The sequence below is a fragment of the Antrostomus carolinensis genome, unplaced genomic scaffold, assembly GCF_000700745.2.
Source record: "Antrostomus carolinensis isolate BGI_N321 unplaced genomic scaffold, ASM70074v2 scaffold23628, whole genome shotgun sequence".
Lineage (NCBI taxonomy): Eukaryota > Metazoa > Chordata > Aves > Caprimulgiformes > Caprimulgidae > Antrostomus > Antrostomus carolinensis.
The window spans coordinates 17,125-31,776 of record NW_010334127.1 but is presented as its reverse complement, the minus strand read 5'-3'; the positions used below and the strand labels follow the sequence as shown (position 1 = coordinate 31,776).

The 14,652-nt window shown below is 38.4% G+C and overlaps 1 protein-coding gene across 2 annotated transcripts in view; it reads right to left on the bottom strand.

The window, feature by feature from the left end:
• RPS6KC1 (ribosomal protein S6 kinase C1) overlaps positions 1–14,652 on the bottom strand; it is a 47,539-nt gene that overhangs the window by 24,312 nt on the left and 8,575 nt on the right. For both annotated transcript variants that reach the window (XM_010174119.2, XM_029086531.1), the window contains 2 exons: positions 5,395–5,442; positions 3,679–3,811 (listed from right to left, as the gene is read on the bottom strand). In XM_010174119.2, the coding sequence (XP_010172421.2) occupies positions 3,679–3,811; positions 5,395–5,442 (181 nt within the window). The remainder of the gene's footprint in view (positions 1–3,678; positions 3,812–5,394; positions 5,443–14,652) is intronic.

Below are 14,652 nucleotides of genomic sequence, written 5' to 3'. Positions count from 1 at the left end.
AAGTTCCCACTTCCTGATGCACTTTGAGCAAAAGCTATTTTTCAAAGCAGCCTCCTGAAAAAGTCACTTGCCAAGGACCATATCACTTTTCCTACACTTTCCAACCGCTGTTGAATCTTTACAGCTAGTACTATCCCCTTTCCTAACAACAAATCCTCAGTTTTGCAAGCCAGAATGCTACCACCTTGTTGTCTATCAGTTCCTGTGTGCAGCAAGCCTCTTCAGAATGAAGTTTCTTGAGTGCTCTCCAGATTGATAGGAACTCCAGCTTGTTTATGCTTAAAGAGATTTGACAGCTTCTAACAGCCACTTAAACTTTGATGTCCCATGGAAGCCCCCCAGCCTATTTTTGAAGCATCTGTTTCTAAAATTTCTGGAGTTATTACTGCCAAGAAGAAGCGAGGCCTTATTAACATCAGATTGGCTCTCTACCACACTAGAATTTGCCAAGTGCTTTCCAACAAAGCTACAAGATAACTTTATGGACTTTCATGCTTCTGAGACACCCTTGAAGCCTCCAAGTATGGCCATGAGAAAAGCTTTTAAGAAAAGTCAGGACCTCTCTCACCAATTCTGAGCAAGCAATGGCATCATGATTTAAAAAAGAAAAAAAAGTCTTCACCTTGAACAAGAGTCTGGGGTCAAGCTTTCAGAATTCCATATAACTAACCGTGCTTCACCTAAATAATAGAGCTAAAATTTACTACAAACAGGAAATAGCAAGCTGCTTAGCAAATACATAATGTCTGTACATAACATTAAAATCTTCTCTGAGTTTGCTATAATTCAAGCCACTGCCTGCTTAAATGAATGTCTTACTTTTGAACTTTCCAATAGTGCAGCTAACATACCTAACATAATACATCACCACAAAGTAATATACTTACAAATTTGACTGGCAGTCTCTTCTTTCCTATTGGAACAGTACTGCTTGGAATATGAATGTTAAGAGCATTCATGAAGTTACGGAATAAAATTTCCAGAGACTATCACTTAAAAAGCATTGTCTTAGAAATTTCTATCCTTCCCAAAATAAACTACAAATACCTTCTCTATTTATATTTGGTTCGAGATGGACAAAATTTTAAGACACTTTTATCTATATGGAAGATTGAAAATGAAGCTGTTCTCCTGAATCACTATCCAGCACAGTCTCCTGGGACAGAGTGACATGGAGAGGCTGTGCAGTTCTAGAAGCAACAAAAAATTACTGCCCCAGTTAGGTATTTGGGATCAGGCCCTACACCTGCAACATGCTTTTCTGTATGCATTCTCAAGCAATTTACTCATGTCTTTGCACCCCAGCCATCCCTCTTTAGAACGGAATATATCACTCCTTTTCCTCTCCCTTTGCTTGTTCTGTGCCCAGACAGTAAGTTCATGAAAGCAGATGACTAATAAATAAATCTTGTTAATTCCCTGAAAATCAGGGAAAAGTCCTTACAGCACATCATTTTTGAATGGCTTGCAAACAAGGATAGAGGTGAATCCATTCCAAACTACTTGCCACTTTATCACAAAATAAGGGAAAACCCTATGCAGTTTATAAGTGTCCAAGTCAAGTGAACCCACATATCATCAACAGCAGCCCTCACCCACACTGAAATCCCTTCTGGTCTGTGCAGCTCCCCCTTCCTCCCCAGCACAGCCTGCCAGCGCTCCATCCTCTCTGCAGTGTTCCCTCATTCTTCCCACACTCCCTATCCCCCGTTCCCCTTCAGAGCTCTCCCTGGAGAAAGCATTCATATCTCATCAGCACCTCCTCTCCCAACTCCACCGCAAAATAACCCATCTCCCTCTCATGTCTCCCACTTGCACGGCTTTGACCCACAGCTGGGAGAAAGCCAAGATGAGCTGTGTCTGCCTTCAAGTATGTGTTTGCTGCCTGGCCAGTCAAAATGAAGATGCTTGACAGACACCACCTTCACTGCTGGCAGATCAAGCAAATGGCACGGGGTGCTGTACAAGGCTGTGTGTTGCACAAACCTGATGTGGAAGGCACTGAAATAAAATAAAAATCCTTCCACCATAGAACTCAAAATATGTTACTGCCGATGCTGGTAAGAGCAAGACATTCAGGCCAAGCATATTTCATGGGATTTGTGACCATGTCAAAGATAATCAGGAGGAAGTCTTTTCTTTACAAGGACAACACCCCATCCATCCCAAATGTTAAGCTGAGGTTTCTGTTCTTAAATGAAAAAGTTCTGACCATGCAATGTCTCCATTTTCCTCACTGTTGTCACAATAAAATTATCATTTCCAAGAGATTACCTTTGTCAACTGGTCACATTAAGCCTTCCTAAAAATTTTTGTTCTCTCCATCTGACCACTACTCCGTTCAAATTACACTACTTCTTCACCCAGTTTTCCATCTATCTTGAGATGGAATGCTCTTCCTGAAGAGAGGAGAAAAACTACAGGTCTTCAGAAATTGTAGAAATATTAGGAACAGGTTTTTTTTAAAATTATTTTTTTATCCTATCTCTAATTCTTTGATTATGCTAGCCTTAAGGGCAGTTCGTACCTGTCAAGGGTTGGTTTTTTTGCTTGTTTTGGTGTTTTTTTAAATATTATTTCTCAAAAAAAAAAAAAAAAGTAACAACTTATGTGGAGATTACAGTTCAGGTGAGAATCTCCAAGTTATTCTGCTGAATTACACACACCTCAAAAAAAGTAGTGTTGTACAGAGCAGCACTGCAAACCCTCGAGATCACCATCAGGCAGTACCGTAATGTGAGGCTTTTCTTCATGCATCACTGCTCATGGCAAAATTAAGTCACACATAGCAGAAACAACCATTCATGTTGTAAAGTTAACTTTAACTGGCCTCATGTGACAAATTGCTCATGAAAAAGCCAAAATCTACATTATTACAAAAAAAAAAAAATAATATTCAATGTAATATATTCTTTATCAGTTAGCTTAGTTCCTTCACATCATTCATTTTGACTGAATTATTAACATTTCCTAAAAAGAGAACTATTAGCAATCCCAAAATTTATATTCTGCAGTCATTCTAAACAAATATGGGTAATTACATTTAGGGACTATTTAAATCCAGGTGTTAGAAAAAAAAAAAATCAAAATGTAATTATTTTGTGCCACCTGTTCCCTGTACATTTAACAGGAATTTTATAAATAGTTCGAAGGCACAACTCTGTGGTTCTGCTTTGAACTCCTGTGTGATGCCACTAGCTATTTTCTTAAAAATCCAGATCAGAATAACTATGCAATATTAACCAGTAGGCAAATGTTCATGTTTTTTAGCAGAGAATTATTAAATTCTTCTGTAAATACTTTTCATTTTAACTATAAGATGCTAAAAAGATTTACTAGTCAAAGTTTACAAAAGTAACCAAAGACTTTATCTCAGTCAAAGCACTCACTCTTCTTCTGTAGAAAATAAACAGTTGGAAGCTTTCAATATTGCTACAATTCAAGTAACTCATCAGGATTTGAGGCCATTTGAAACAGGAATCAGATCTACTGCAGAATGAGAAGGGAAAAAGGGGGAGGGACAGAGGATGGGAGTGGGGTATCTTATATGACATCTCCTAAGGTACACTAAAAATATTTTAATTAAATGTGTAAGATTAATTTGACAACAAAATGTACCATTGATTAAAACTTAAACCTTTGACTCTTTTCAACAATATACTTAAATGAGAGACAAACCTTCTGCATGCTGTAACACAAGAAAGACAGACTCCTCGGAGATGATGTACTTGTGCAGACACACCATGTTGGGCACACAGCGGGGGATGATGGTCGTTCTGCTCCTGCTGTACTCACTACTTTTCCTTAGACCCTGACAGAGAACAAAAAGGTCAGTTGTACCCTCAGTTGCCTTTGGAGCCTGCTGTGCTCTGTGTTTATCAACCAAACTAATCTATCCGAGTTACTCTGGGCTTCAGAGAAACCACTCATCTGCTGCTCTATGCCCCTCAGTCCCCCGAGGCTGTGCTGATGGCATCTGGCGCATTTCCAGAGAACAGAAGATGGCACAAAGCTGCCATTAAAATCAATTACATGGGTCAATGTTTTTATTAGAATCTCTCTCAAACTAAGTCATCAGGATGACACTCAGTTATTTCCCTGTGACCTTTTTTAAAAATTTTACTTTTGTGTGTGACCAAAAGACACTATTAAAAAATTTCTATTCAAGTTCTAAAGACAAAAGAACGCCTTAGCCTTACAGGTAATCCTCACATTTCCATTGTACTTTACTAAAGACAACAACCACCATAACAAAAAGGAAAGGAAAGGATTAGTCTCCTTGAGAGGTAATGATTTTTGGGAGGTAGCACAGAGATGAAGTTGCCAGAAGTGAAAAAATTGATGTGGGAGGGAGAAAGGGAGGGGAGAGAGAAAGAAAAAAAAAAAATGTCAATAGTGTGACCTATTAAAATATTGATAAACATAAGCAGTTAAATGGGAAATTCAATGTTACCCTATCTGTCAGTAGATGAAGTGAGGTTCTAATATACAATATTCACAAAAAGTCCTTTCTGAGCAACAAACAGGTTTTCTGTACCCTGTACATACTTAAGACAAACAATTTCAAAGGCCAGATGCACAAAGTTAAGGCAGGGTTGTAAGTCAGACCTGAAGCAAAGTTACAAAACGTTAACAACTAATTAGAGTTCCATGTTTGGGACACAATTTTTCAGCCCTTCCTCCCATCAACAGTGGAATTCATGCCAAGGGGAGCCTGAAATAATGGCCACAATAACAATACTCAAACTAAACCAATTTTCAAGCATCACAGATGCTCTGAGCGTATTGGGATCTTTCTGAAACACAAAAGAGTAATGTGAAAAATTTTATTCTGACCAATTAACTATTCGTTAATTCAATCGTTTAGTAACATTAAACTGTTTCCACAGCCTATTGATGTAAAACATAGGAAAGCAATTTTGAATAAGACCAGTCATCCATTTCATCCGGAATTCACTTTGGCTAATATCATATTCTTCAGCTAAGGGAAGACCAAACACAAAGTGTTGTGGATGCACTTGAGCTAAGGAGAATTTTCACCTTCAACAGCAGCCCGTGTATGTCCTGAACCACCAGGGTTTTACAGATGTTTTAAGCAGCACATTGAAACTGTGATTCTTTACTGAAGCCTGCTAAGGTGTTGGCCTCAATAACTGGTGGCAAGTGAAGTGAGTAAACCAGCATATCTAAGCACTAGAGACTTTGCAGAGGAAGGAAGGGAAAGCAACTGAATACCAACAAAAAGAATTCCAGTGCACTTAATAGGGATACGTGTATTAACATAACAATATATCACAGAGATAACTCTATACATTAGATGTCAGTTGATCTCCGTGTGGTGGCTGAATGTAGGAGGCCAAACTGTTTAGAGACGTAATAAGATACTTTACTCACCTTCAGTATAAAAGTCTGCTGCGTTCTAGTGTCCATTACAAGCAAAACCTAAGCAAAAAAGTATTCAGAGAAATATTTAAGATTCACATGAGTAAATTAACAAAATATGGTTTTTAAATCTAATGTTGAATGTTACTACAAAGGAAGTGATATGATTAAAAAAAATAAAAAATAAAGCCCTGCAGCATACATATGATAACCAGTCTTTTTTTTTTATGAAAGAAAAATGGTTGAGGATATAGATCTCTAGGGAACTACCAGAATGTGTCTGATTCCCAATCAGCTAACTTAAAGACTGAATCCTAACTTGGTAACAGAAATAACCAGTACTTTATAATTACAGCAATAATCTAGCAGAACCCATTTTATAGAAATGTAATGGTAGCAACACAATGAAGCACAAAAAGTAACCTTCACATAGCACTACTTTCCTATGTCACTTCTTTTAAATCCTCACTGTACCTACCTTCCTAGGGCAACACTTTTCCCTATCAGGCTTCATATATATCAAATGTGTTGCCTACCAGTGGGGTTATCAGAGGGGATTTTTTGTGGGGTCACTAGCTACTTTCCAAGAAGTTAAACTAAGAACTGGCTACACACATGCCCAGGACAAGAAAAAAAAAAAAATGTTTTACCAACTGTACAGTCACTACTGTCTTCTTCCTTCACTGCCATTTCTGTCTGCAGTGCTCATAAGCTGCAACAGAAGGGGCTGCAAGGAAGGCCCTTTGTGCCACTATAAATAGTATTAAGGTAACAATGACAAAAAAAGGATGTATTTAGCAAGAAAAGAGCGGATGGGTTCACTGCAGAGAGGAGAACACCTATAACTGCAGAGAGAATCTCTGGTAGGAGCGCATTACCTCTATTGAAAGCACTTTAAACACAGCACAGCAATAAGAGAAGTACTAAATAACGTCCTCCCTCTTAGTAAGCTCAATTTATTTATTTGTTGAAAACAAAACAAACAAACAAATATATGTGTATGCGTATATATATGTAGGAAACTGCATCATTAAAGAGTTGAAACCCTCCACATCTCTATCTTCAAATCAACCTGCTCAGGAATTAACTGTTTTCAAACTCCAAGAACACAGATGTACTTGAAAAGCACCAGCTGTAAGACAGCCACACAAGCAGCACAAGCACAAGCTCAACCCTCCTCTAGGAAGAGCAACAAAAGTGTGCACCCACTGATTATTAATAGACATTGTAAACTTCCAGTGTAAATATTCACATACAGTTACACAAAAATACTTAGGCTGCAAAATCAAATGCCTAAAGGCTGCAAACACCAGCACTGGGGTTACCAAACTTTGAGTTCAATAGACAAGATGCAGGAACTCCAAGATGACAGCCAAGATACAGTGAAGACCAAGTCAGCTCACATCAAAAAAGACTTCTTGTCAGAAATGATGTGTCAGGAGTAACATGGTGTTCATCAGGTGACAGGAGAAGGACAACACAGTACACAGTCTCCTTATCCCCCTGCTGTGTGGGGCAGCAATGCAGTCATGCCTGCTATATCTCTGAAAGGGTGAAGTCTACCAGGCTGACACACTGGCTTTTCCCACACCAAGGGGAACTGAGGAAAGAGCCATCCCATCCAGTGCCCACAGCAAGATGGGCTGGAGACATGCAAAAGCTCAGGAGGCCAAGCCAGGAGGGAAGGTCCCAGGGCAGGGTTGTGCTGGCTTCCCCCAAGCAGCAGATGCAGCAAAGCAACCTTTGCTCTTTGGGATGGTCGCATCCAAAACACTGCCCTCCATCTCTCCTCATCACACCCTAGGGTGTCTCAAGCAAGAGGAGAATTGGAACCTTTTTTAATCATTCTTCTCTCACCAAATTTCACCAAAAGAAATAAAGTGACAGATACCTCTCCACCTCAAAGACCTCCTCTTTTACCAGGACTGCACTCAATTTTAAAATATCTTCTGGGGAAAAAAATGTCAACAGAAGTTGTTGTAACAGATTTTTTTGACAAAGGAATGATGCAGTTTCCATGCCAAGGGCACAGTAAGGAAAGGCACATGTCCCTACGCCACCGAGTTTGCTGAACAGTTTATCAGGCCTCTTACCTGGGGCCTCCAGAAACAGTGGAAACCTGCTGAATAAATAACAACTGTAAAATTGGTTTTGTTCTCCTTGCTTAACCAAAAGGTGTAAAATAGAAAGAAAGAAAGAAAGAAAGAAAGAAAGAAAGAAAGAAAGAAAGAAAGAAAGAAAGAAAGAAAGAAAGAAAGAAAGAAAGAAAGAAAGAAAGAAAGAAAGAAAATAAAAGCCACTTTCAAGAGGTGCCAAAAGAAGGTAAAAATTGTATGGAAACAAGTATGTGTTTACAGTCACTTTCCTTCTTGTCTGAAGTTTGTTTGTAACTAGATATTGTTCACATTGAGGCAATAAATACGAGAACATATGTGATTTTTTTTTAAATGTGCCCTTTGACTGTCAATATCTCCCAAACAGGTGTTGGCTAAATGATTATAAATTGGCCTCTGGATACACCTCTTCAACTGAGCCGTACAGGACTGGCGATAATATAATTAGACCTAAAAACATCAGGCTGGTGAATGCTTTCCATCTGTTTGGCAATAATGTTTAGTTAACAATAGTCTTTAAAAGAAGCACCTTCAACTTCAGTTCTTAAAGTTATTTATAGGGCCATTCTTAACACACCAGCACTCTTGCTAACAAGAGCTTTAGCCACTTGGAAATTATTAGCCATACGGCTGTATATGAAAAGGAATGGCAGCATTTAACATCTGTATCTCTCCAGATTTACAAGCATCAACCTCATTTAAAGTCATTTCTTAATGAACAGTTCTGTGGTCTGTATTAATATTATAGTTGCATGCACAAAGATCATAAGGAGCCAAACATTTTTTTAATACCAACAGTAGGCCAATCAGTAATGAAGCTGTCAGCATAAAGGACAGAATAATAGCTTCTTTAACCCTCAAACAGGATTTGTTCATTTGTAGAGTAGAAGACACCAATTTAAAAACTGCTCATGGGTTTGCTCACCTTTATAAAGACAAAAATCTAATTTGGTACTAATTTGATACAATTGTCTTTCCAATAAAAGGCTCCTAAAGTCATCTTTTATTCCATGATAAAACAACTGCTATAACTAAAACTGTCATGAAATAATTACCTTTGATAGCATACCTTATTGCACAAATACAATTAATGTATTCCTCCCTTTCATTTTTCACACTTGCTTATCAGCACTGTATTAGCATATGGTGTAACAGAAGAGATTACTGAGCCCTTGTCCTATAAGACAACATATAGGATGACTACCCCCGACGGGAATAAAGCAGACAACGGGTCCCTTTAGGGCTAGCTTCATCTGTTCTTACATTACAATACTGAAGTGAAAGTAGCAGCTACAGTTTTATAAGAGTAACAACAAATAATATTTGTGTGCCTTTTAGGTTAGCTACCTAGATGGACAAACCAGTCTTACTAACCAGCTTCTTTCTTCCCATCAAGCATCATACCTTCTCCCCCAGTGATGATCACTTACAGCTCCACTTCTTATTTCTTTGCTGATTCAATACAGATTTTTTTGCAAGACTGTTTACCTCAAAAGGGACACCAAGAAGCTCAGGAAGAACCATAAAAGTCACTTTAGAAATTCACCCAACAAAGCTGCATTTGGCCCTAGCAGACTACTTTACATGAGCTGCCTAGACAAAAAAAATCTGCTTCAAGGGGAGGGAGCCTGCATGCATATCACTGTCCTGGTTTAACCAGATTCACCCAAATAATTAAAGGACTGCAAGAATGAATAAATCACTAGCAGAAAACTGACATTTCAGGAAGGAAAGAGACTGTCACAAGTATATTTGCTTGACTTTTTATCACACATCCAGAGCAGAGAAAGGTGAGCAGCTCTTGGATGCGTTACCAGGCTGCTGCAGAAGTGCGTAACAGTAAGCCTGCTCTTGACATGAATGCCAACTTAGTGGCCCCACCTCACGCTTTACAGCCAATTTCTGGATGGAGTGCTATCCCAACAAGACTTTCCTGTTTGCACAAAAAGAAGTGCTTGCAAGTTCTTCAGTAACTCTTTTTCTAAGATTTCTATTTAAAATACAAAGTGGCAATGGCACAATAGGACAAAACAGGATTCCACGTAGCATTTCCTACTGCATAACTCTGTCCTTCTCCAGAGCAGATCACACAGAGATACTCGCATTCGACCAGGCTGCTCCTTGGTTGTACAGGCTGATGGAACCTGTTTCACTGATGACTACTACTGTGTAACTTGTAATACTTAATACCTCCCAACAATGAGCGGTCAGCTGTAACATTCAGCATCCTGTCTCAGAGGGGAGGGAGAAAAATGCACAGCAGGGCATTCCTTGCCACTTAGCAACTAGAGTGTGGCACAAAAGGAGACAAGGCAAAATCCTATTTGTATTACCAATGTACGAACAGAGTCAAGGTCCACGTATCATGCTGGCTTTTGCAGCACTGTTGCTTACTCGTTTTTTCCCTATTCTTCTGTATTGATGACGACCTCAACGTGGCCAAAAACACTGACAGGCAAATAGCAATTGCCATAAATAAACATATAATGTAAATAAGTGTATTCAGCAGCACAGACATCCCTGTTTTGTACAAGCACTTGGGCTCCCAGGCATATCACAAAACACAAGTGAACACAGCAGCGTTGCATGGCAGCATCTCAGTAAAGTGGCAAATAACAATAACCCTCCGTGATGCCAAATAGGATTTTCTACTTGTGATTTTTTTTTCTCTCTAAGTCAAGGGTTAATTCTGATGCTGACAGCAAGCAGCTACTTAAAAAAATTAGCTTCTTAGATTTGATTTACAGTGTATCCAACAGCTTAGTGGAAAATAAATTAAATTCAATTCAGTATAGTAGGTACAATTAATTGGAGAAAAATAAAATAAAACCTGCCTAGTAAATAACCACAGTCTAGCTTTAAGAAAACAGTTCATTTCAGGATCCTTTAAACGCAGAGAAATTAGCAAATGTTTCAGTATGCTAATTTTTTTTAATTAAAAGATATTTCTGCAGTAAAAGCTCTTTCATATGCACTACTGATTCTTCATCAAACGTTAAGTTTCCAACTTAACACCAGTATAGCCGGTGGCAGCCTGAAGGTCTACCATCTGCTGCCACCCAAAGTCACGGTGGCCACCTTCAGAACATATGCATCAAAGCCCTGAGATAAGAGACTGAAGGAATACTGCAGAAGTCAGCATAAGGGGAATCACAAACCCAGAGGCAGGCAACAGGCAAGTCACCAGGAAAAAAGAACATGGTGAACCATTAGTCACCCTACTGAGCACCCAACCAAGGTCACGGGGGACAACACTGGAAGGACTAAGGACTGCTCTAAATGCACTGCTCTCCTGTGGGTGGTTTTAACATAAATGCAGTCCTCTCTCACACTGCAGACGCTTGCTTAACCAGTCCCCCTTTCTTTTCTGGGGTTATTTTCCTCCCTTCCCCACAACCTAGTATCTAATGTCAGGTTGGTTTTTTTTCAGACTCCACACTTTCAAGATGTGGCACAGAACATACATGTGCTTTTCATTTACTTGAGGAGGTTTTAACACTGATCAAAACAAACACCTCAAAACACGTTTGCTTACAAAAATGTGTCTGTAAGTTCACTAATATGGATTGAAAAATAGCTCATGCTTGATCAAAGACAAAGGAATAGGATCTTACTGCAGTACCAGATACCCAAAGGGTTTTAAAGACACACCAGAGCTAAGGGATTACTTTAAAACCAGCTCCATTTTGTTATTAAATTGCTGTTCTACACTGAGAAACACATCATGTAATGTCACTAGTGAGCCATCTATTAATTCTGGTCCCGATCTCCTAAACAAACACACTCCTATCACAGGGTAGATTCTCTAGCAAAAGTCCTACAAACTCAAAGATGTATCAGATGATAACCTAGGATTTTTCTCCTTGCATTTACTTCACCAGTTGGAAAATTCTGTTACAGGTAGTGACAAACAACCAGGAATGAGACAAGTTTGTCACCTGATCCTAGCATGAGTACTTGGGACTTCAAGAAAACCGTAGCAGGGGCTGGCACACGGCTGGGTGCTGCACTCAGGGCATGGTTGCGGTGATGAGGCAGAAGCAGGCGTGCAGTTCTCCCCACTCTTCCCCAGCTGTGCCGGCTGTCAAGGCTACCAGGATTAAAAGATCTACTTAACACAGATTTATTCTTGTCACTTTTCAGATTACACCACCCAGACTCTTGCTCGTCTCCCTCTGTCGTTATAAAAAAAGATTACATTTGGCTAATATGTATGAAAGATGCGATTATTGCTTATCCTTGTACCTGTGCAATATGAATTATCTTCAGTTTGCAATTATTCCTCCTTTCAAACCATTATCCTAAGGAACTTACAGCTCATATATTCTATGACTTGCAATAATAGCGTATTTAAAAGACAAATAGTGCAGCTTTAAATAATGCAAATGCTAAGAAAGTAGCACATATTCAAATTCAAGTTTTTAAATATTTTTAGTTGGTCAGTAACAGAGAGGAAAGTCCACTTTCTCAGAGCAAACTAAAAACTGGCCAATAAATGACAAATGGTGAAATATTAACCTAGAAAATATCTGGTAGGTTATACTAGAGAATACAGTTTACAATACAAAATGTTACTAGGCATTACAGAGTAATTGCTAAGAGTAATTACAAAGCAACTTAATAATATTTAGGAAGACAAACTTAATTTCCATTTAAAAGAAAATATCTCTATAAATTATTTCTTTCTGGAGGCCAGAAGATACATATAGTTCAGCCTGCACTGGAATGTTCAATAATTTAATTTCTATTTTATAAAAAGAAGGGCAAAAACTGTGTTACTTTACTCAGTCTTAGGACTGAAACAAAACATTCACTAAAGTCAAAAGAAATTTTAGTGAGACAAACAAGAAAGAAGCTGGAGAGAGACTACGGTTTGTAACAACAAAACACTCAGAATTGTTCAGACTGGGATAAATGGAAAGACTTCAGGAAAATATGTGGCAGATGTTCAAGGGCAGTGAAGAAGCCACAGAAGAGAGGAGAGAGATCAGATTTTGAAGTTGAGCAAGCTTTGTTACTGGGGCTTCAAACCTGACTGTAGCTTAGGAATAATCCTGCAGCAGGAGGGAAAGGAAGGAAGTGAGCCAAGAAATCAGTTCTGACAATGACTCTGTAGTTGATTTGATTTTGTAGGACTTGGTAAATCACTTAAACTCAAGGGTTATCAAAACATAAAACAAGCTCTGAAAAGTTTATTTATTTGTATTAATAGTTACTTTTATTACTCAATTTCAGATTTTTAACTATTTTTGCCACTGATAATTTCCATTATGCTACGTTTGGATGAGAAAAACTTGCTAGTCTGTTGGATTAATTCTAACATGTTTTCAGTCAGTTTCTCTTTCTAAGAACTGTACTGAAACAAGAATGAAGGTCTGAGCTTGATCATGCAGTTTATTACAGCTCCCTCTTCCCAACAGCTCTTATGCACACACAGCCGCCCATTCAAATCCCTGAGACGATCTAAAGACACTTGGCAGTGTGCACCTGAGAGCCAGGTGAAAGCAAACATCTGCTACGGTCAACTGAACTTCACAACTGCGATAGTCTTTAACCTCACCTCAAAATAAAATGCTGAATATTTAACTTCTGTGCACAGCACACACGCTGCCATGTAAAGAGCCCATTTCTCTTATCCTCTGACTCAATTCCTTTAAAACTAACTATAACCTGTTTGAATTCAACTACAGGTCTGCAGATTATGCATACGAACTCCACATATGTTCTATACGCTTCTGCTATTTGGCACTATCACTCATCAAATAGACAAGTAGTAATCACACTTTCTAAATAATAAATAATACTGATTTGGTTCTTCTGCATAATGAATAATACTGATTTGGTTCTTATGCATATTTCTAAGTTCAATTCATCAAAATGTACTACCATCAGAGTTATGACTTCTCACGATAACACGACAACCATAAAAAATAACCTGCAATCAAAATTAACAGAATGGTTTCCAGTTCTTCAGAAAGAAGTTATCTACTCCTAGAATCTTCTTCAGAAACTTCCAAAATAATTTTGGCAAGACCCTGATGAGAGTATTTTATAAGGTTTCAGACTGTATAATAAAGCTTAGCAAACAGCATATTGGACAGTAAGCTCAAATGTGCAGACATATGTGGAAGAACTGATCAGACACACCAGTGCCAATACAGCCAACGTGGCTTGATGGAGGATCAGGGGAGGGAATAGGAAAGACATAAAAGACAGTCATTGGTTACAGAGGCATAGTTATCAGTTAATGCACTCTGCTTTCAAGATCAATCTTTAAATTGAATGAATCTAAATAACAGAGGGTTCTAAAGAATAAGAAATTTGGTTTGAAACAGCATTGTGAAGGTATCCAGCAGTATCATAACAAAGTCATTTCTTTAGGGGCCAGTTGTAGCTTCAAAGGAAAGATTTGCCTAGGGCAGAAACTCAGCACAGAATCTGCAACCCTGATTTTTAATTAGGAAAATTATGAAAGCAAAAATCTTTGCTATTCCAAAGAGAAGTTTTCTACTTTAAGGTACGTGAACTGACAAAATAATTCATCATTCTTGGTTGGTGACAACAGTAGATAAAGTATTTAGATATTAGCCCGTTTTTAATGCAGTACCTCTGGTAACATTAATGAGTGCTTTGCTGCCTGATTAGCAGCATCTGAAAGTCCCAAATATTTGCAGGACAAAAAACACCTTTATAATTAGATTAAACGTCTACTTTCAGAAACCTACTCACAGGATGACTTTTCCCCATAATAAACACATAAAATACCTGCAAGCACCACCTAATTAACCTTTGACACCATGAAGTGAGCAAACAGTAGCAGGAGAATTCAAGAAACCTGGCTTCCTCAAGCAAAGTGTAGATTCCCTTGGGTCTATTAAAATAGTCAGATTTATACCACAGCCTTTGCATGAGAGCAGAAGCAGAGGGACTGGATGAGAGACACAGATCTCATCATTCTTCTGTGAATTTCCACAATATTTTAAGGAGTTTAATAATGCTAAGATCTCTAACTCTCTCAGATTCATCAGAAAAGTGTCAACAGTAAAAATTATTCAGGTGACAAGGAAGATGGACAGACAAGAGAGGGAAAGATAGCACACTGGGAATAAACTAAAATGAAATTAAAATTAAATGTCTAATCATTCTGCCTAGCCTA